The following is a 16,523-nucleotide window of genomic DNA, read 5'->3' on the forward strand; positions in this document are numbered from 1 at the left end:
ACATTTGACATACCAGACTTTTATTAATATTAATTGTGCGTGGTCATTGAATGTGTCCATTTTCTCTTCACATCCTATACTTTTACTAGTAAAGATTGTGTGACCACTGGATGAAAATAATTATCTCCACATATCACACCTATTCAATTCTATAAATATATGTGATCACTGAAGGTATATATTTATCTTCAAATATCACACTTTCTTACAACTTTAACTCTTAATCTGAGGATCTTATGTGAATTCGTTGGGTGAACATAATCTTCCTCCTGATACCACACCCAGCTTCAAGTAGCCATTGTTTGAGATGCTGTTCAAGGGAACACAACTCTTTTCTTTTGGAAAATCACAGGACAAGTCGTCTCCCCTGCCATCCTACTAATTCTAGTTAACATCATGTGCAAGAATTTTAAGTGATAAAGTCATTTCCTGCCCAAGATTTTACCCTACGTGAATAATAAGAATCCTTTCAATAACACACACACATTAATAATCAATAATTTACAGAGTAGGAATAAAGCAGATAAAAGAAGCTGGTGATATTTTCGCTGCACATCCTGACTGCAATCAAGGATAAAAAACAACTGTACAAGAAAAATACCCAAACATCAGACCCTATGTCAAAGCTCACATCTATACTACTGTGACATATTTCCATGAATCTAGGTGATTATAGATTATTCAATTTATTGCTGTATAATTTATAAATGTGTATGGTATGCATACAAAGGTCTGACTCTGTAATACTTTTAGTCCAGTTTATAGCATAAGGTGTCTTTCACAAATAAAGTGACAGTAGTATATGGGGTTGTTGTATCAAAAGGCGAAGAGAAATAAAATACCGAAAGGTCATAAAACCTTTAAGGATTATTTTTTGAAAAGGTTTATATACTACGCACTGATGACAAGTTACCCCTCAAAGACGAAATTCACTTTTATGCTAAATTTTTATTTTTCTCAGCCCCCCCCCCCCCAACAATTATTTTAACGGCTGCTTATGTTGACAATATTACCTTGGTCCAGAGATAAATTGGGAATTGTTGTATTTATTCACTATTTAAACTAATATAACTAACTATTAGTGAGGCAAATGAACCGCAGTCCACCTCCAAGACAACTCTAACCAAATATCACTAACTGAATCAAAATCCTCTTCATCTTACCTGTTTTTCTGGTTGGGATACCAAATGGGGATTTCACAGGTGTAGTGAGACTGGAAGAAGTCTCAACAGAAGATTGTGAGGAAACTCCAGAATCTTCCTGAATGTTCTTACTTACCTGGAAAAAAATAATAAGATGGAGTAGATTATGTTAGATTGACTCCACCATTTTACAATTCTGAGAATTTATGTGACTGCAAACAGTGGTGTACAACCAATTGCTTTGACTGATAACTTGTCACGATTTAAATCTGATCAAAAAACTAATAACTTCAATAGACTCATTACATTACTGACATGTTCTAAATTATTATCGCTACCTAAAACAACCTAAAAACCAATGAATAGTTTAATGTTAATTTATAGTTACTGTGATATGCTGTCAATGCTGGCTACAAATAAATCAAGATATTATCAGATTTAATCTGTATTATTATTTTTATTATTATCTTTGATAATAAAATATAACAAAATGACTGATGATCAATCAACTTGTTTCTAAAATCATCATTAATTACAAACTTTTGAGAATCTTTCAGCACAAGTTCCAATTATACTCATGGGTCCTTCAGTATATATATAAAAAAAAACATGTTTTGGAGTGCAAAAATGTAATAACCTCAAGAAAATATTTCTTGCTAAAAAAATTCTTACTGTAAAACATATTATCCTATCTGACAGTTTAAGTTCAAACTTATTCCTTAGACTTTGTATCAAATGTCCAAGTTCTCTAACAGCCTTCTGAAATGAGGTTTTCCAAGCTGAATGTAAGGGACCAGACCATCATGATCGAATCTGAAGTTACATCCTATTTTCTTTAGCAATAGAATTGTGCGCTTAACTTCATTATTTTCACCGTAATCAATTTTTGTCTTTGGCAAAATGGCATTTTCATCTGTACTTACAGCAGTGGATTTGAGAAAGGGTCCTTTTATTTCCACAGAAATACCACTGTTCATTTGGTCTAAAATTAACAGTTTGATGCAACTAAGATATCCAAGAAAAAATGGAAACCCCATTCAAAACAGTGAATTCTCAGTAAATTTTGTAAACTCAGAGACAAGAAAGTCTTTTTTTGACCTATCATCTACTGTAACTTCTTGGTGCAAATAAACCTTTGCAAAAGCACACCGCACCTGAACCACTGAGCAATAGATGTGAATATGATTCAAATGTTGACTTTAATCATAAAGTAACTTGATATTATTACATGTATACCATACTGCAAGTCATAGAAATGAAACCAATTCTAAATCAAACTTTTCGACTTAAAAAGCAGCATGATTTAATGGCAAATCAGCACAGCTGTGGAAATTACAATTGAAGTTCCACAAATTTTCTTACAATAACCTCCTCCTGTTCTTGTTCCTTTGTTTCATTAATGTCCATTTTAGACTCCTTCTTTTCTGATTTGGCTGGTGCTTCCTCTTTCTGTTTTTCAGCTGTTTTTGCCTTTTCTTTTCTTTCTTCAATCTCATCTGGATCCCTCCTGAATTTATTCAGAGCCTGTGATGTCTTTCTGGACAGTTTACTGTTCTTTTCTTCTTCCCTAAATAAATTCTCATCCTCCTTTGCTGAATTTTCAACAATTTTATCTGTCTTTTCATTATTTTCTTTCTTGTTATCATTACATTTAGTTGATGTTTCTACAGAGTTTTGTTCTTGTTTGCCAATTTTCTCCAGCTGCTGTCCATTTTCCTCCTCTTCTTCACTCTCACTATCCAGAACACGGGCTCTTTTCCTAGCTGGTGCCTTGATGGGAGAGTCCTGATCTTTCTTCGGTGAATTATTCTTTGGTTTCAATGGAGACTTTTCGACTTTGCTAAAAAATAAATAAATTCCTTATCTCATCAGCAGAAAAGAAATTCCTTTTCTAATCTGCCAAAAATTATATATTCCTTATCTCATCTGTAAAAAAGGTGCCATCCCTCTGATGCTGACATTTTATCTTCTAAGCAAATCAACAAGTGTGAAAGGCGCATTACATACCTAAGCGGTGTCACATAGTACTCTACGTAGATTCTAGTAAGACACAGATAACTTGTGTCATTAATGACCAATGGGTCTCAATATTCTGGACCTTTGGTCATGGTATGTGGCCTAGAACTAAACTTGCAATGCAGAAACATTTCCATACTATACTTACAATGACTGTGACCTCTCACATTTAGACCCGAGGATCTATAGGTTTCTTAATAAGCCTACCACAAGTTTTGCTCAAGGAATTTACAATAATAATTTATCTGCAAAAGCATTACTCTTTCAGCCACAATAACCCCAACCTTTTGACCTCAAAATAAATATGCCTCTTCCATTCCTTAAGTTCAAGCCCCTCAAAACTTTAAAAAAAGTGCATCAAAAACCTAAAGTCACACAAAAGCCATTTGTCTTCTTTCAATCAATGACACAGACCTTTGAATGTTTTACTCTAAAATTTGTAGGCTTCTCAGTGTATCCCCCTGGGGTGTAAAAGTGAGGGTAAAAAAAAAACCTTGGTGTCAAAACTGGGGGTCAAATAAAAAATGTGGGGGTAAAAAATGTACTGACAAATTTTTATATGACTTGTACTTTTTCAGCTTGAAATAGAATATTGCAACTTGCACAACATACTCTCTCTCTCTAAACATACAAATAAACCAACATGCACAATTAACAAACAAATGCATTGTCCATTCAAAGAATAATTTTATTACTTCATTTATGTTTTAAAGTCGTACTTTTAACAGTCTCCTTATAATCATTATGAAGCAATATTATAGCCCAACACAGTACATACAAGCCAATACAAAAAAACCAAATAAATCTTTTAAACAAAATGGCAGTCAAATTACTGCCTTTCATAAAATGTGTACTATCATCGGTTTCATTGTACTTCGTCCTAGAACATATTTATCCAAATATCAAGGAGGATAATGATTCATCTTCTTTCTAATAAGTTACACTTGAACTTTAAGATCTTTCTTTTATTGCAGCAAAGTTAAAAACCAACAAAATCTGCAATGACCCACTGACTTTGTAATCCAAATAACGCATTTGTGTATGCAAGTTTACTGATTTCTTTGTTGTGAAAGAATGTCTTGGGTTATAATGTGTTCTCCAGATATCTTGTGGCAAACGAGGGCAGATTTTTAAAAATTCTAAAACCCTGTCATGAAAAGATTATTCACTTTTGCAGTATTCGCAATCACGCGATCATAAGTCACACCGGTAATCCTAATGTATGAATACCGTATTCCAGTCAAGGGTATTATTTTCTCCATTTTTCATTAAGTTAGATCCACAGTTACTCTTTTGTGTTCTGCTTCTTTCACTTTCTTCGCTAATGATTTTTAGTGCACGTCGTTTTAATCTGGAGATCACTTTCTAGTGCAACAAGCACTGAGATTAAACATCTAGATGACAACTTGCTCAGCTCGATGGAAATCGCGTGAGAGCTCGCGAGATTACGGAAAGCTACTCCGTCATAATAGTGCCTATGCTAGTCTGGTTCATTGTTTCGAATGTTCCCTGCGTTGCACTCTGCTATATGAATAGAGGAGCGCAAGGCAAGGAACAAACAAAGCGGGGAACCAGTTAATGCCTATGCTCGAAGTATATACGATGCCATCCCTCGTCCAATGCATTGGGTATTAAATAAATCCTGATCACATTATGAAAATCCTTTGCGTCAAAAAAACGCACGTAAACAAAATGTGTGCGTCAATTTTCTCCAGCGTGCGTCCCTGACGCACAAATGTGCGTAAAGGGAAACACTGGCTTCTTTTATATTCAACATGCAAGTCATCTGCAAAAACTGGAACATGATCAAGAACTGAAATTCATGCTGCTATAGGTTTCTTAATAAGCCTACCACAAGTTTTGCTCAAGGAATTTACAATAATAATTTATCTGCAAAAGCATTATTCTTTCAGCCACAATAACCCAAATGATCTCAAAATAACATGCCTCTTCCATTCCTTAAGTGCAAGCCCTTCAAAATTTTAAAGTTTGAATTACTGACTTTAATAATAAACCAATTTGATATTATTACATGTCTACCATACTGTAAAAACCATTATGTTCAGAATTCCAAAAATGTATTCCACCTTTAGAATAATCTACAATACATATTTTTAAAAATTAATTCGCAATGGATGGAAGAAAAATAGCACAAATATCAACTTGGTTTTGGAAGGCAAAGTGAATATGTCTGTCTAGTTCACAGCAAAAGTACAAAGCAAAATCTTTCAACTGGCTCCACCTGTATGTGGCAATGGGAGGTAATGGGTAAGAGTTATTCCCCTTTATATATTACAGATTGAAAGATAGATTTTCATCTTTTGGGAGGCTGGATTCAGGAGGTAGTAGAGGTTTTATTCATAACATTAATGTCATGTTCAAAGGAGAAAAGGATATTTTATGAAGTTTCCACAAATAAATCTAAAGTGGTTGCTCCAAAGAAGAACGGTTGTTGAACTATTTGGTTCAATATCTTATCTAAACATATCTCTCTCTCCTGACTGCTACAGTGGCTTAAGTGGTTAGAACATCCATCTCGGACGTGGGCAGTTGCTGGTTCGAACCCTGGCCAAGTCATATAAAAGACTGATAAAAATGGTACTAGCAGCTGGAGGATAGACGTCACTACAAACTACCATAATGCAGAAGTCATAACAATGTGACTGAAAAATGGTTAAAGCTGCATCAAATATATAAATCACCTATCACACAGGCTCTCCCTCCCTCCCTTCCTCAAAAATCCCTTTTACCAAACCCCTCATCTAGCCACGTATTTGTCTATATACATACTTGTATGTCTATCGTTGCTTTTAGCCTTAATTGTATATGCATCCTTTCTTTTTTCATCTACATATAAAACATGTAATATTTACATTTAGCTTTTTTGATAACTTTTATTACTGGCATATGGTATTAAGGTGCAAACAAAATATTTTTATTAAAAAAAAGATAATTTCTTTAAAGGAGACCAGAAATCAATGGAAATATAGAATAATAATAAAAGCACTATAGAAGAAAACCTTTTTCTGAAGTATCAGCTGCAACCTTAATGCCAATATTTAAATATAGGCGTATCTTTAAGGAGCAGAATTTCCAAGACCTCGTATGCAAACTATTGGCACCTATTCAGGTATTTTTGTGATGTGACATAGCTTGTTTAGCTTATGCCTAAATCCGGCACTGATTTTGTCACTACAAAATTCACAAGTGATAAAATGGAATATGGCATCTGTGGATTGCACACATTATACCTATTTATGTATGGTTTGGGGTGTTTTTTCTGAGAAATGAAAATAGACAAGCATAATGTAATAATTGGGAGTTCTCTGCGGAAAATTGGGAGATATTATGGGGTCGGGAGGTAGGGGTGGAAATACCCCAAAAATTGGGAGGTTTATTTCCCAGCTTGAAAGTTGATAAGTATGAAATGTCCGAGCTTGTGGAATTTCAGTCAGGGCTTATGACTTTATTTAAGTCACCAACCCAGGGCCTGTGCCTAAAAAAAATATTCTTTCAGCGCTGGCCAGTACAGTACATAAACTATTATACCAGACATATATATATATATAAATATATATATATATATATATATATATATATATATATATATATATATATATATATACATGATTTGTCAATACGCTAACTGTAGCCTTCATGTAAAATACACTGTAATTGAATCATTACAAAGAAGCTTCTTAATGTTTAAATTAATTACTTACAGTTTTTGCTTTGCAGATTTATTTTTGGATTTTTTTTGTTTTGAAAAACTAATGCTTAAGTTACAACCAATGAAAACCGTTCTCAATGCTTTTATACCTCCCCGGTAATATAGATACTGTTTCATACATAAGTAGGTCCCTGTTCTAGTCTCCTCGCCCAGAATTCAGTATTATCTCTCAGTGTTTCAGTGTTGGGTGTATATTTTCAAGATATTAGTTGTGGGGGGGGGGATGTAGGTAATGCACATGTCATTTACATATAATACAAATGAAACTCGTCCTTCTTAAATTAATTTATTGCCTCGTGGTAAAGTTTTACTTTTTACACTGAACACCATCACTTAATACATATCACATTTTTGCACAGCACATAATGTATAAGTATTTATTTTAAAATTTCATTGCTTTTTAAAATTCCAAAATATGAAATATGAGCACCTTCTTACTGTTGTACTTTTCTGCTGTCAGGTCGTAAAGACATTGCTAACACACAATTCAACAGATACAGTTATGAGCATATCTTGAAAGCAGATTCAATTTTTGAATGTGCAACCCAAATCTGGTCTCCTCTCTGTCTCGCTCGCCATGTTTCTGTTTGTATTCGAGGATTAGATGGTATTGTGTCACGGTACCATGTGATCTGTCATCTCATCAAAACTCGGCAATTTACAGAATTGTTGCATCTTCCGCGCAATATAATCACTACTCGCCAATGATATTTTAATTTATAAACATTACTGTCAAATTAAAATTTGTTGAGAATTATATCCATAAAGGAAAAGTTTTATTTCTGGTCTCCTTTAAACATCCTTTATTTGATTTTACCAATTGTTTTAACTTAAATTGTTATATATAATGTCATACTTTGGGGCAAGTTCTATTTTCCAGTAGGCAAGCTGACCTTTAAAAAAAATTGTAAAACCTCCTATTTCATACATACGACAGAGAAATGACAATTTACGTGAGCTGTACAGTACCTGCAATTTACCTGGCCTGAATAGGTACGACTGATAAGAAATGGAAAGGACTTGTAGCAATCCACAACTTGGTCATGGTAGAGATTAATAAAGACACGGTTAGTAGGATATTTCATTCAAAATTTTCAAGGTTTTTCATAGGTTCAAACTTGTGTTTTTCAAGGTGCATTATTACCTTAATTTTAAAGGATACATAAATGAAACTATGTAAACAAAAGTTAATACTTACTATTACTCCATATGAGGAACATTTCTTGCAAATTTATTTGTTAAAAAACAAGATAAAACATGAAGACAATAATATGACCATTGATATCTTTCCAATTAATATTAAACATTCTACATCTGGGAATTAGAATAATATAGTCACTTAACAAAGTTCATTTTACTCTGTCTACATTACACTATTTACAAAACTCCAAAATATATTAGAGTGAATTTTTCAGTTCTCGTAGCTTATCAAGCTGTTTTTCAAGAGCTCCAAATTCAGCGATTTTGTCTGTTTCACTTTTCTCAAATTATTTTGGCGTCATGTTAAAGGAAATTTTCCAATGGATCTTTGCTTTCAATGCACAGACATCAACAGCAGCTGTCATTGTCTCAATGTCTTTTTCAGGACCTTCCTTTTTTCTTCACTCATCCCCATAAATGAAAAAAAGATCTTTTTATATTATTGCTTATGTTAAACTATTTCATATTAGATATATTAATATTTCTCTCAGCTTAGCTGTATTCTATATTTTTAGATTTAACGTGTTCATTGCAATTAGAGTCTGTTCTATTTCTACTCAACCCCAAAACAGAACCGGATTGAACTAATTTCATAATTAAGACTATATAGTTTCTATTTTACAACTTGAATCTACGTGTTCATAAGCATACCTCTTTTGTGAAAACTGATTTGATGCTGAAGGCTTCAAATTTTGCCTGTATTAAGCACCATTATAAGAGCCGGGGGGAGGGGGGGAGCAGCTGCATGGGATCGTGGAGCACTCTCTCCCATTTCACACAAATCAATATCCTTCTGGCATAATTTGCATTTTACAAAACTCTCAGAGAAAGATCTCATAATCCAAAAATTTTATTATTCTTCAGCTAGCTACCGAAGTTGGAATCAGCAGCCAGCAATGTCGAAGTGAATGATTCAAATTTAAACCAATGCTACATACAGGCTTTATACAATCGGAAGTTCAAAATGTATGACTGCATAGTGGCCAATAGTGGAAAAATTTCCAGCAAAAACTGAGCAAGAGATTGTTTTTTGTCGTTTCTTTTCCTCTTTTCTTTTAATTTAATTCTGTAAAGTCATTTTTCAAGGCTTTTCAAGGTCCCCTACAGACCCTGTAAGGATACAGACAGATTTACTAATGGAAGGACAGACATCACAACACTGAAGGATCCCCCTTTCAGCAGGTGTACAGAACTACAAGTGCTCGGACTGAAGCACATACTGTATAGTTTGATCTTTGTTTTTTTTAAATATCTATGCCTTCCCTAACTCTACAATGGGGATTGTCTCTCTGAACTTTCATTCCACGCCTATCACAGTTCTCTCCAAAAATTAATAGCAAGTATGCTAATGTGTGAGAATAAGTATAATTTTTTTTACATGAAACCTCAGACCTTTTCTCCTTATTATTAACTGTGGTATCTGTCTTAGCCTCATCGGAACCCTCCTTTTTCTGCTTTGGGGCAGCAAAAAAGGACCTGAAGAGAAAGATAAAGATTCATCAAGGCAAATTAGAGAAATTTCAAGCATGGTGGAAATAAATACAGATCTTGTACTCTGAGACAAAACCCTAAACATTTGAATCAGAACCATATTTGGTATGTATTCAAACAAAAAATATGTATTTGAATATTTTTTTATCTAGTTGGTAGTGATACAGTGCAACCCCGCTATAGCACGCTCCATTATAGCATGAATTCAGATATAACACGGTCGTGGTATGGCTCCCGAAATTTCATATACAGTCAAACCCGGTTATCTCGATTACGTCGGGGGTGTAAAAAAATCGTCGACATAACCGGGTCCCGAGATATCCGGGTTCATAAAAACCGGTAATTTTAAAAATGTCCTTGAGCATTACTCCTGTCTCTTGCTGGTGTTTACTGGAATCCCCTCCCACTGCATGTTACAATAAAATAAACAAAACGCTTAATTGATAATAAAATGAAATGAACTAACCTGGTGTTGTTATCATTTATTCCTTTTTTATCATCATAAGTAATTTATTAAAGAAAAAATATATCTATGAACTCCTTATATCACATGTAGCGTATGCATCCATTACTGTAGTGTGCATCACTTATGTCAGATAACACACGACGCATTTTTATAATTGATGTGAATATTGAAAAACAAATCATGTTTGGTTGTACTCAGAGGTTTGAATATGTTATCAGATTGAAAAATGAATCAAAGAAAATCACAAACGAGAGAGTGAGAGAGAAACATCCACCGATTGCTTTCAGGCACCCGCCATTCACGCATAATGCGGTGTTAGGTGCAAAATAACCAAGATTGTATTATATCCAGGTTAATATATGACAGTATCTCGCAGATAAAGATCAATAAATGTTTTTGAAAATACATGTACATGTACATTGACTATGAGTGCAAATGACACTCCTTTCGCTAATCGATTAAGCTACTCTTACGAACCAAAAATAGAAAGAATATGAAATAAACATGTGACTACTGCCGTAACGGACCAAAATTGTGCCTGAAAATCGATCGCTTTTGCTGACTATTTCTTGTACAATTTCTGTGAGATTAACGTTAAAAAGTTGCATTTCGTCGAATTAAGCGGGTCCACATGTTACTTCGGACCGAAACTTATGCCCGACATAACCGGGTTATCGACTTAACAGAGGTCGAGATAAGCGGGTAAAAAATAGCATAACAAAGAAGAATTTTTTTGGGACCGGACCAAAACGCTCGACATAAGCGGGTTGTCGAGATAACCGAGGTCGAGATAAGTGGGTTTGACTGTACATGAATTTTTTCTCGTACACAAAAAATTCTTAAATGTACAGAATTTTTTTTTTACAGTTTAACATCATTTAGGGGAAGAGACTGCATCTGAATATTACAAGACGATAGTGGTGTGGCTCCTGCAATTTTATATGTATTTTTCTCGTACACGTGTAAAAAGTTTATTCTGGGATCACGTAGGGCTTCGCCAATGTCGCAAACTTGGATGTTTTTTCCCTCATAGGCCTCAAAAAATATCATCTGCTGATTTTTTTTATCGGCAACATTGTTGGCTGTTTTAAACTTGTATATACAACCATTGGTTTGGTGTGGAAAAATTCAGAGGTCCCATGAAAGGAAGCCGCAAACTGGATATAAAATGCACTGAAATTTATCTATTGTTACATAAACAAATTCTTTGTCCAATTGACAAACCATCTAACAGCGCATTGTTATATCAAAATCTGCTTATCTTGACATCTAGCATGAATACTGTATGTTGTGAGATAGCCGTTTTTTTTGTTGTTGACCTTTCTGGTAACTGAGATCAACCGGACGAGACATTATCGTGTAATCTATCTTTTGTCAGATTTATGGATGCTCGCTAGTAATTAATATATTTACAAAGAGTGACATTTTTATGTGGATGCTAAGTAAAATTCCTCTTCTTTTCAGTCAGAATTAAATCCTTCAGAATACCCCTTTGTTAAATTTCTGATGCATGCGTGGAAGGCATCACAAAGCTATCACAAATGTGAAGAAAAAAAGAGAAAAAAAACCACATCTTACTTCTTGGTTTATTCAATAAGCAGGGAGGAACAGTAACTAGAATAGACCAAACGACAGCCAATTCCTTTTTAAAAATGTAAACATATAAAATATTGCAGAAATTTCAAAGGAAACAGAGTACCCTTGAAGCATCAATTGTTATGAAAACGTGCTCGCAAATGGAACAAAAATCAGTCGCAATCATGCAATACAATTATTTGATGTTGCCGCCACAATATGAAATGGGCTTTTGTTTGGTTCTCCAAAGCTGCCTTTTAGCGGTGACTTCAATAATGCATGCACCCTTCATCAAAGAAAGCCGACTACAATCTTCAATAAAAACAAGGAACTTTTCTTCAAAGAAAGTCAGTACCAAACTTAAACAAAAGTAATAGAATCTGATGGATTTTTGCATTTTCTAATGTGACTGGAACACACTGTCGTGAAAGTTTCCTTTTCGCATGCTTACGAACACTACCAACGGCAGCTTAAAATGCAAACTAACTTCTACCGACTAGGGATGTACTGAAAAGTAAATATGTTTCGTCATTCGTTACGTGATTGTGCTTTCCTTACGTGATTGTGCTGTTTTTCCACTGAATTCAGACCAATATGACCTGTGATAAAATTATTGAATATTTTAAATGTGTGCGTGTGCATATTTTTGATGGAATCACATGTATTGTGCATTCAATATATATGATGAGATTCGTGGGTGAGTACATGGTGTTGATACTCTATTAATACACCCACCCTCCCTACCCCCCGGTACATGCATCATTTTCTTCATCTACCTGACCTGTCTGCTTATAACACGGTTCGGTCTATAACACAGGTGGGTTCTACGGCTCCCAACTACCATGTTATAGCAGGGTCACACTGTACCTGCAAACAAACCCAGCAGTCAACTATGAAATTCAAACACCAACTCGCTAAATAATGACATAAATTCACAATAGTCACATTTATCACAACATCAGCATTTCTATTCACTGTTGTTCAGAAGCTCCTACAATGATATGTAGTTTGACAAGTTGGTAATGAAGAAGGCTATGAACTGGGACCATATCAAAGTAAACAAAGTCTTTATGTTTTAACCATGTATTCAAATTTCATTCCAATATTGTCTGTACATTTCTACTATAAAAACAAAATGGTTTGATTTTGAAAACCATCTTACAAAACAAGGTCAATGATTGTGCATGAAAACAGTACACGTTTGCATTCTGGTCAAGTTATTGTCAAAAGTCAATTTGCAACAATTGTGAAAATCTCACTTCTTATAGAATTAGCTGAGAGAGCCCCTAGATTTAATCGACCAGCTGTGTTACTGCCCTTTAATACTGTTGGTCCATTTTCAACACGAGTATTTTTGATCATAATGAATTTGAATAGAACAGAAAAATAACACTTACATTCATTTCAATAGTCTCAATTAAAACAAATGACGCCAAAAATGTCTTCTAATTAGACTTTAGATTTAGATTTGGATGACTAAGTTCACAGTGTATTCAATTAAACTTAGCAGGGGCATGGGGTGTTAATTCATTATATGAAACTCAATCAAACATAATCCTTGATATTTACATGAAGTTTCACTCTTTTCCACAGGTGTGCAAAATCCCTTGGTGTCTGATTGGGTCAAAAACAAATTTTGGTGTCAGAGCTGGGGGTCAAATTAAAAATTTAGGGGTCTCAGACACACAAATGAAGGTAAGGGGAAACCCTAACAATTTACAACCCAATATGTATGCTCTGAATTAAATATCACATCATGGATCATATCTTATCTGAGTTTCACGGTGACTGTATATCGAAGAAAAATGAAATTGTAATTTTTAATAAGTAGTTCTTTGAAGTTAGAAGTATTAAAATAAAAATAGTTACTGAACTATATTTCCAAATCTTTGTCTCATTTTAAATCATTCCAAGCTGCATTATAAATCTGATCATCTAAAATCTTAATCAACTCATATTTTTTTTATTGCTTTTTTAAATCTACTTACATATTTTCTGGTTCTAACCACACTCCAGATGACTTTGTAAGATTCAATCACAAGTAATGTAAATGACAAATTCTAATAATAATTCTATGCACTTACGATAAAAATGAAAAATTTAACTTCTGGAGGTGTCCTGGGGTAGTGGCATGGAACCAATTTGGTTCTGTCATATGTGACCTGGGACATGCGTCGTGTGCTAATGTGCGTGGTTGTTGTGAGTGAGCGAACAAGTGAGCGATTGATCGCGATGCATGATTCCCGTGCGTCATGTGTATGAAAACCACCTCTCTGCGATACTAATAAAAGGCTAGGGAATTACTACTCGAGGCTAGAGAGAGAAAGAGTCATACAGCACCTTGAGCAGTGCGGAGATTAGTCTTTCACGCAAGTGAAAGACAAAGGGATTGAATACGTTAATATATTTTGGGTAAGTAATACTCTTTGAGTCTGGTAAGGGATTGTTTTTATTTTTGTGATAAAATTATAAATGCCGGTGGGTGGGTTATAATGTGTACTGTATTTGTTATATTATGTATTATGTTCGTCTTGTATTCTATGTACGTGTTTTGTATTGTTTTAGGTTTTTTTTATTGTACCTCATACCAACTGTCATAAATCCCACAATCGACAACAAGAGGAATAAGAGCTCACATGTATATTTAGTAAATCTATATAAATGAATGGTAAAACAGAGGACTAGGAAGCCTAATGTTACCAGATGATTATACCCATTGTGTGGTAATCTTGCTAATTGTTATGACTTTATGGTCTTAAACTAAGTAATAGTAAAGAGTGAAAATTAACAAGTATTGTTTAATTCAACAAACAAATTTATTTCCCTAAAATACAAAGCAGAAATTTAAAAATGAACTTGAGTACTGTGATTTAAATCCCAAATAGTCCTAAAAGTTCTGTCAAAAGTCCAGATGTACAGAGTTCCAATTGAATTCCATTGGTGTTCCAAATAAATTTCAATATCAAATGTGCTGATGTGAGAATTGCCTTGAATCTGCAACTGTGCCAACAGTCTTAATGTATCACGATGGTATAATAAAATATTTCCTTGAAGAAATTCACAATTCTAAAATAATGACTAGTCCAAGAAGCAGGAATAAGTACTCTTTAATTCCAGTGAATAATTTAAATAAATAAATCCTCAAAGATTGAAAACTAGATGTTATGGTAGGGTCGAACAATTTTAATATAATCAACCTTAATATAAAAACACAATTTAAAAACCAGGATGATGGTCATTTTCCCATAGAATTCATTTCCAGAATAATCCAAGTTGTAAACAAGGTCGGGTCTCTTACTAAAAATTTAGTAAAGAACATGTAAAACAGCAGGTATACCAGAAACTCCCAGGAGGAACAAAAATATCCTAAAATCAAACTCAAGACAACATGTTTAGCTCTAGTAATAATGACCTAATTAATCTATAATCAGTGAAATATTAGCTATTTACTATGGTTTTATAAAAATAAATGCCACTAGTCAGGTATATTAGCAGACCTGCCAACCCTGACAAGTCCTCAGTAAGGCAGTTGATTTTTTCCCCGTAATATTGACCAGTTTTCAGTAAGGTGTAACAAAATATCCATAACTGCTGTTGTAAAGCTGGAAAACGTAATTAAAATTTTAACTGAAAAGTTTGTAAAGTACATGTAGTCTTTATTTACCACTAGTACAGTTGCACAAACTCAAGTTCCAAACCCTATGCAGCTCAATGGCTTGTTGCTATCTCTCGATTCTTTTCCATTTCAAATGACGACAGCAATCATATCTCCTGCCATGAGACATACTCAAATTGGCATGTGATGTCCAATAAACGTAACTGTGTCCTTTCCAGCTCCAGCTTTTATTCACAATAATCTAAATACCCCTTTTTATTCTTCTGTGTTGATTATTAACACTTTTCTAAAAGTTTATTTTCCTTTTCATCTTAAACATGCATCGCTTTATGGATGGCATTTTTTAAAATTCTATAATCGACAGTTTTAACATGCAGTCGCTTCACATGAACAAATAGGTGCAGCTGTAAAGCATCTGGGTGCAGCTGTAAAGTTAGTCTGGTTCCCTGGCTGATTTCACTAATTCTAAGATGAAACCCGGGTCCAACATGGATGACCAATTATCCAGATTTTTCGACAGCATTCATTTTTCTGTAAATTTTTTCTAGTATGCCGTAAGTCCGTATTTTTTAGGGTAATTTTTTTCGTAGGACTAATGGCAAAATCGTAAGAGTTGCAGGTCTGTATTAGCTATGTACTATTGTTTTATAAAATAAATGCCACTGGTCAGGCAGGCCTTTAACTCAATTGCTGACCAAGGTCAATCACATAATAGTCATATAACATAATCATGGAAAAAAGACAAAACAATAAAAATTAAATATACCTAACATAGTGGAGAACTGAGTACCCGTTTCATAGTTTTTTGACACAAGTAATTAATGATATTCATTTCATTAAAGAAAATAAACCTTAGCTTAAATAAATTTGGCATTCATTGACTACCAAACTGTGTAGATGGATTAAATTCCACCTTGAAAACATGGATTTTCTGCAATCCATGATGTGTGTATTGTATGAGGCAATCTGCAAGATTTACTGTTATTTGATTACATATAAGATTTTTATGATTTAATTTTGTACCCAACAAAATTAGACACAATTTATTATCTTGTTGTTTCAATTATAGCATTAAATATCTGCAATAGTGTTTGTTTTATGAATTTAGACAGGGTAGTTTTTTTTTAATGTCACCTGTGTGATTATACTAATGGTTGATCCATTACCGAGTTGCATTTGTCTATACAATCCATTTAAATTAGAATAAACTTTAGGTTAAGTTGTTTCAGTTCATCCCCATACATAATCAGCTTATATGTCACCGCAATCATTGGCACTCTGTTGCTC

General features: G+C 34.0%; 1 protein-coding gene across 1 annotated transcript in view; it reads right to left on the minus strand.

Annotated features, from left to right (window-relative positions):
• LOC149803152 (DNA ligase 1-like) overlaps positions 1 to 16,523 on the minus strand; it is a 164,284-nt gene that overhangs the window by 145,624 nt on the left and 2,137 nt on the right. Inside the window, exons 2-4 of the mRNA XM_089952773.1 lie at positions 9,481 to 9,564; positions 2,505 to 2,982; positions 1,164 to 1,278 (exon numbers count right to left, since the gene is read on the minus strand). Coding sequence (XP_089808899.1) covers positions 1,164 to 1,278; positions 2,505 to 2,982; positions 9,481 to 9,564 — 677 coding nt within the window. The remainder of the gene's footprint in view (positions 1 to 1,163; positions 1,279 to 2,504; positions 2,983 to 9,480; positions 9,565 to 16,523) is intronic.

This window comes from Sinohyriopsis cumingii, chromosome 3, assembly GCF_028554795.1.
Source record: "Sinohyriopsis cumingii isolate HCF-2022 chromosome 3, ASM2855479v2, whole genome shotgun sequence".
NCBI classification, from domain to species: domain Eukaryota; kingdom Metazoa; phylum Mollusca; class Bivalvia; order Unionida; family Unionidae; genus Sinohyriopsis; species Sinohyriopsis cumingii.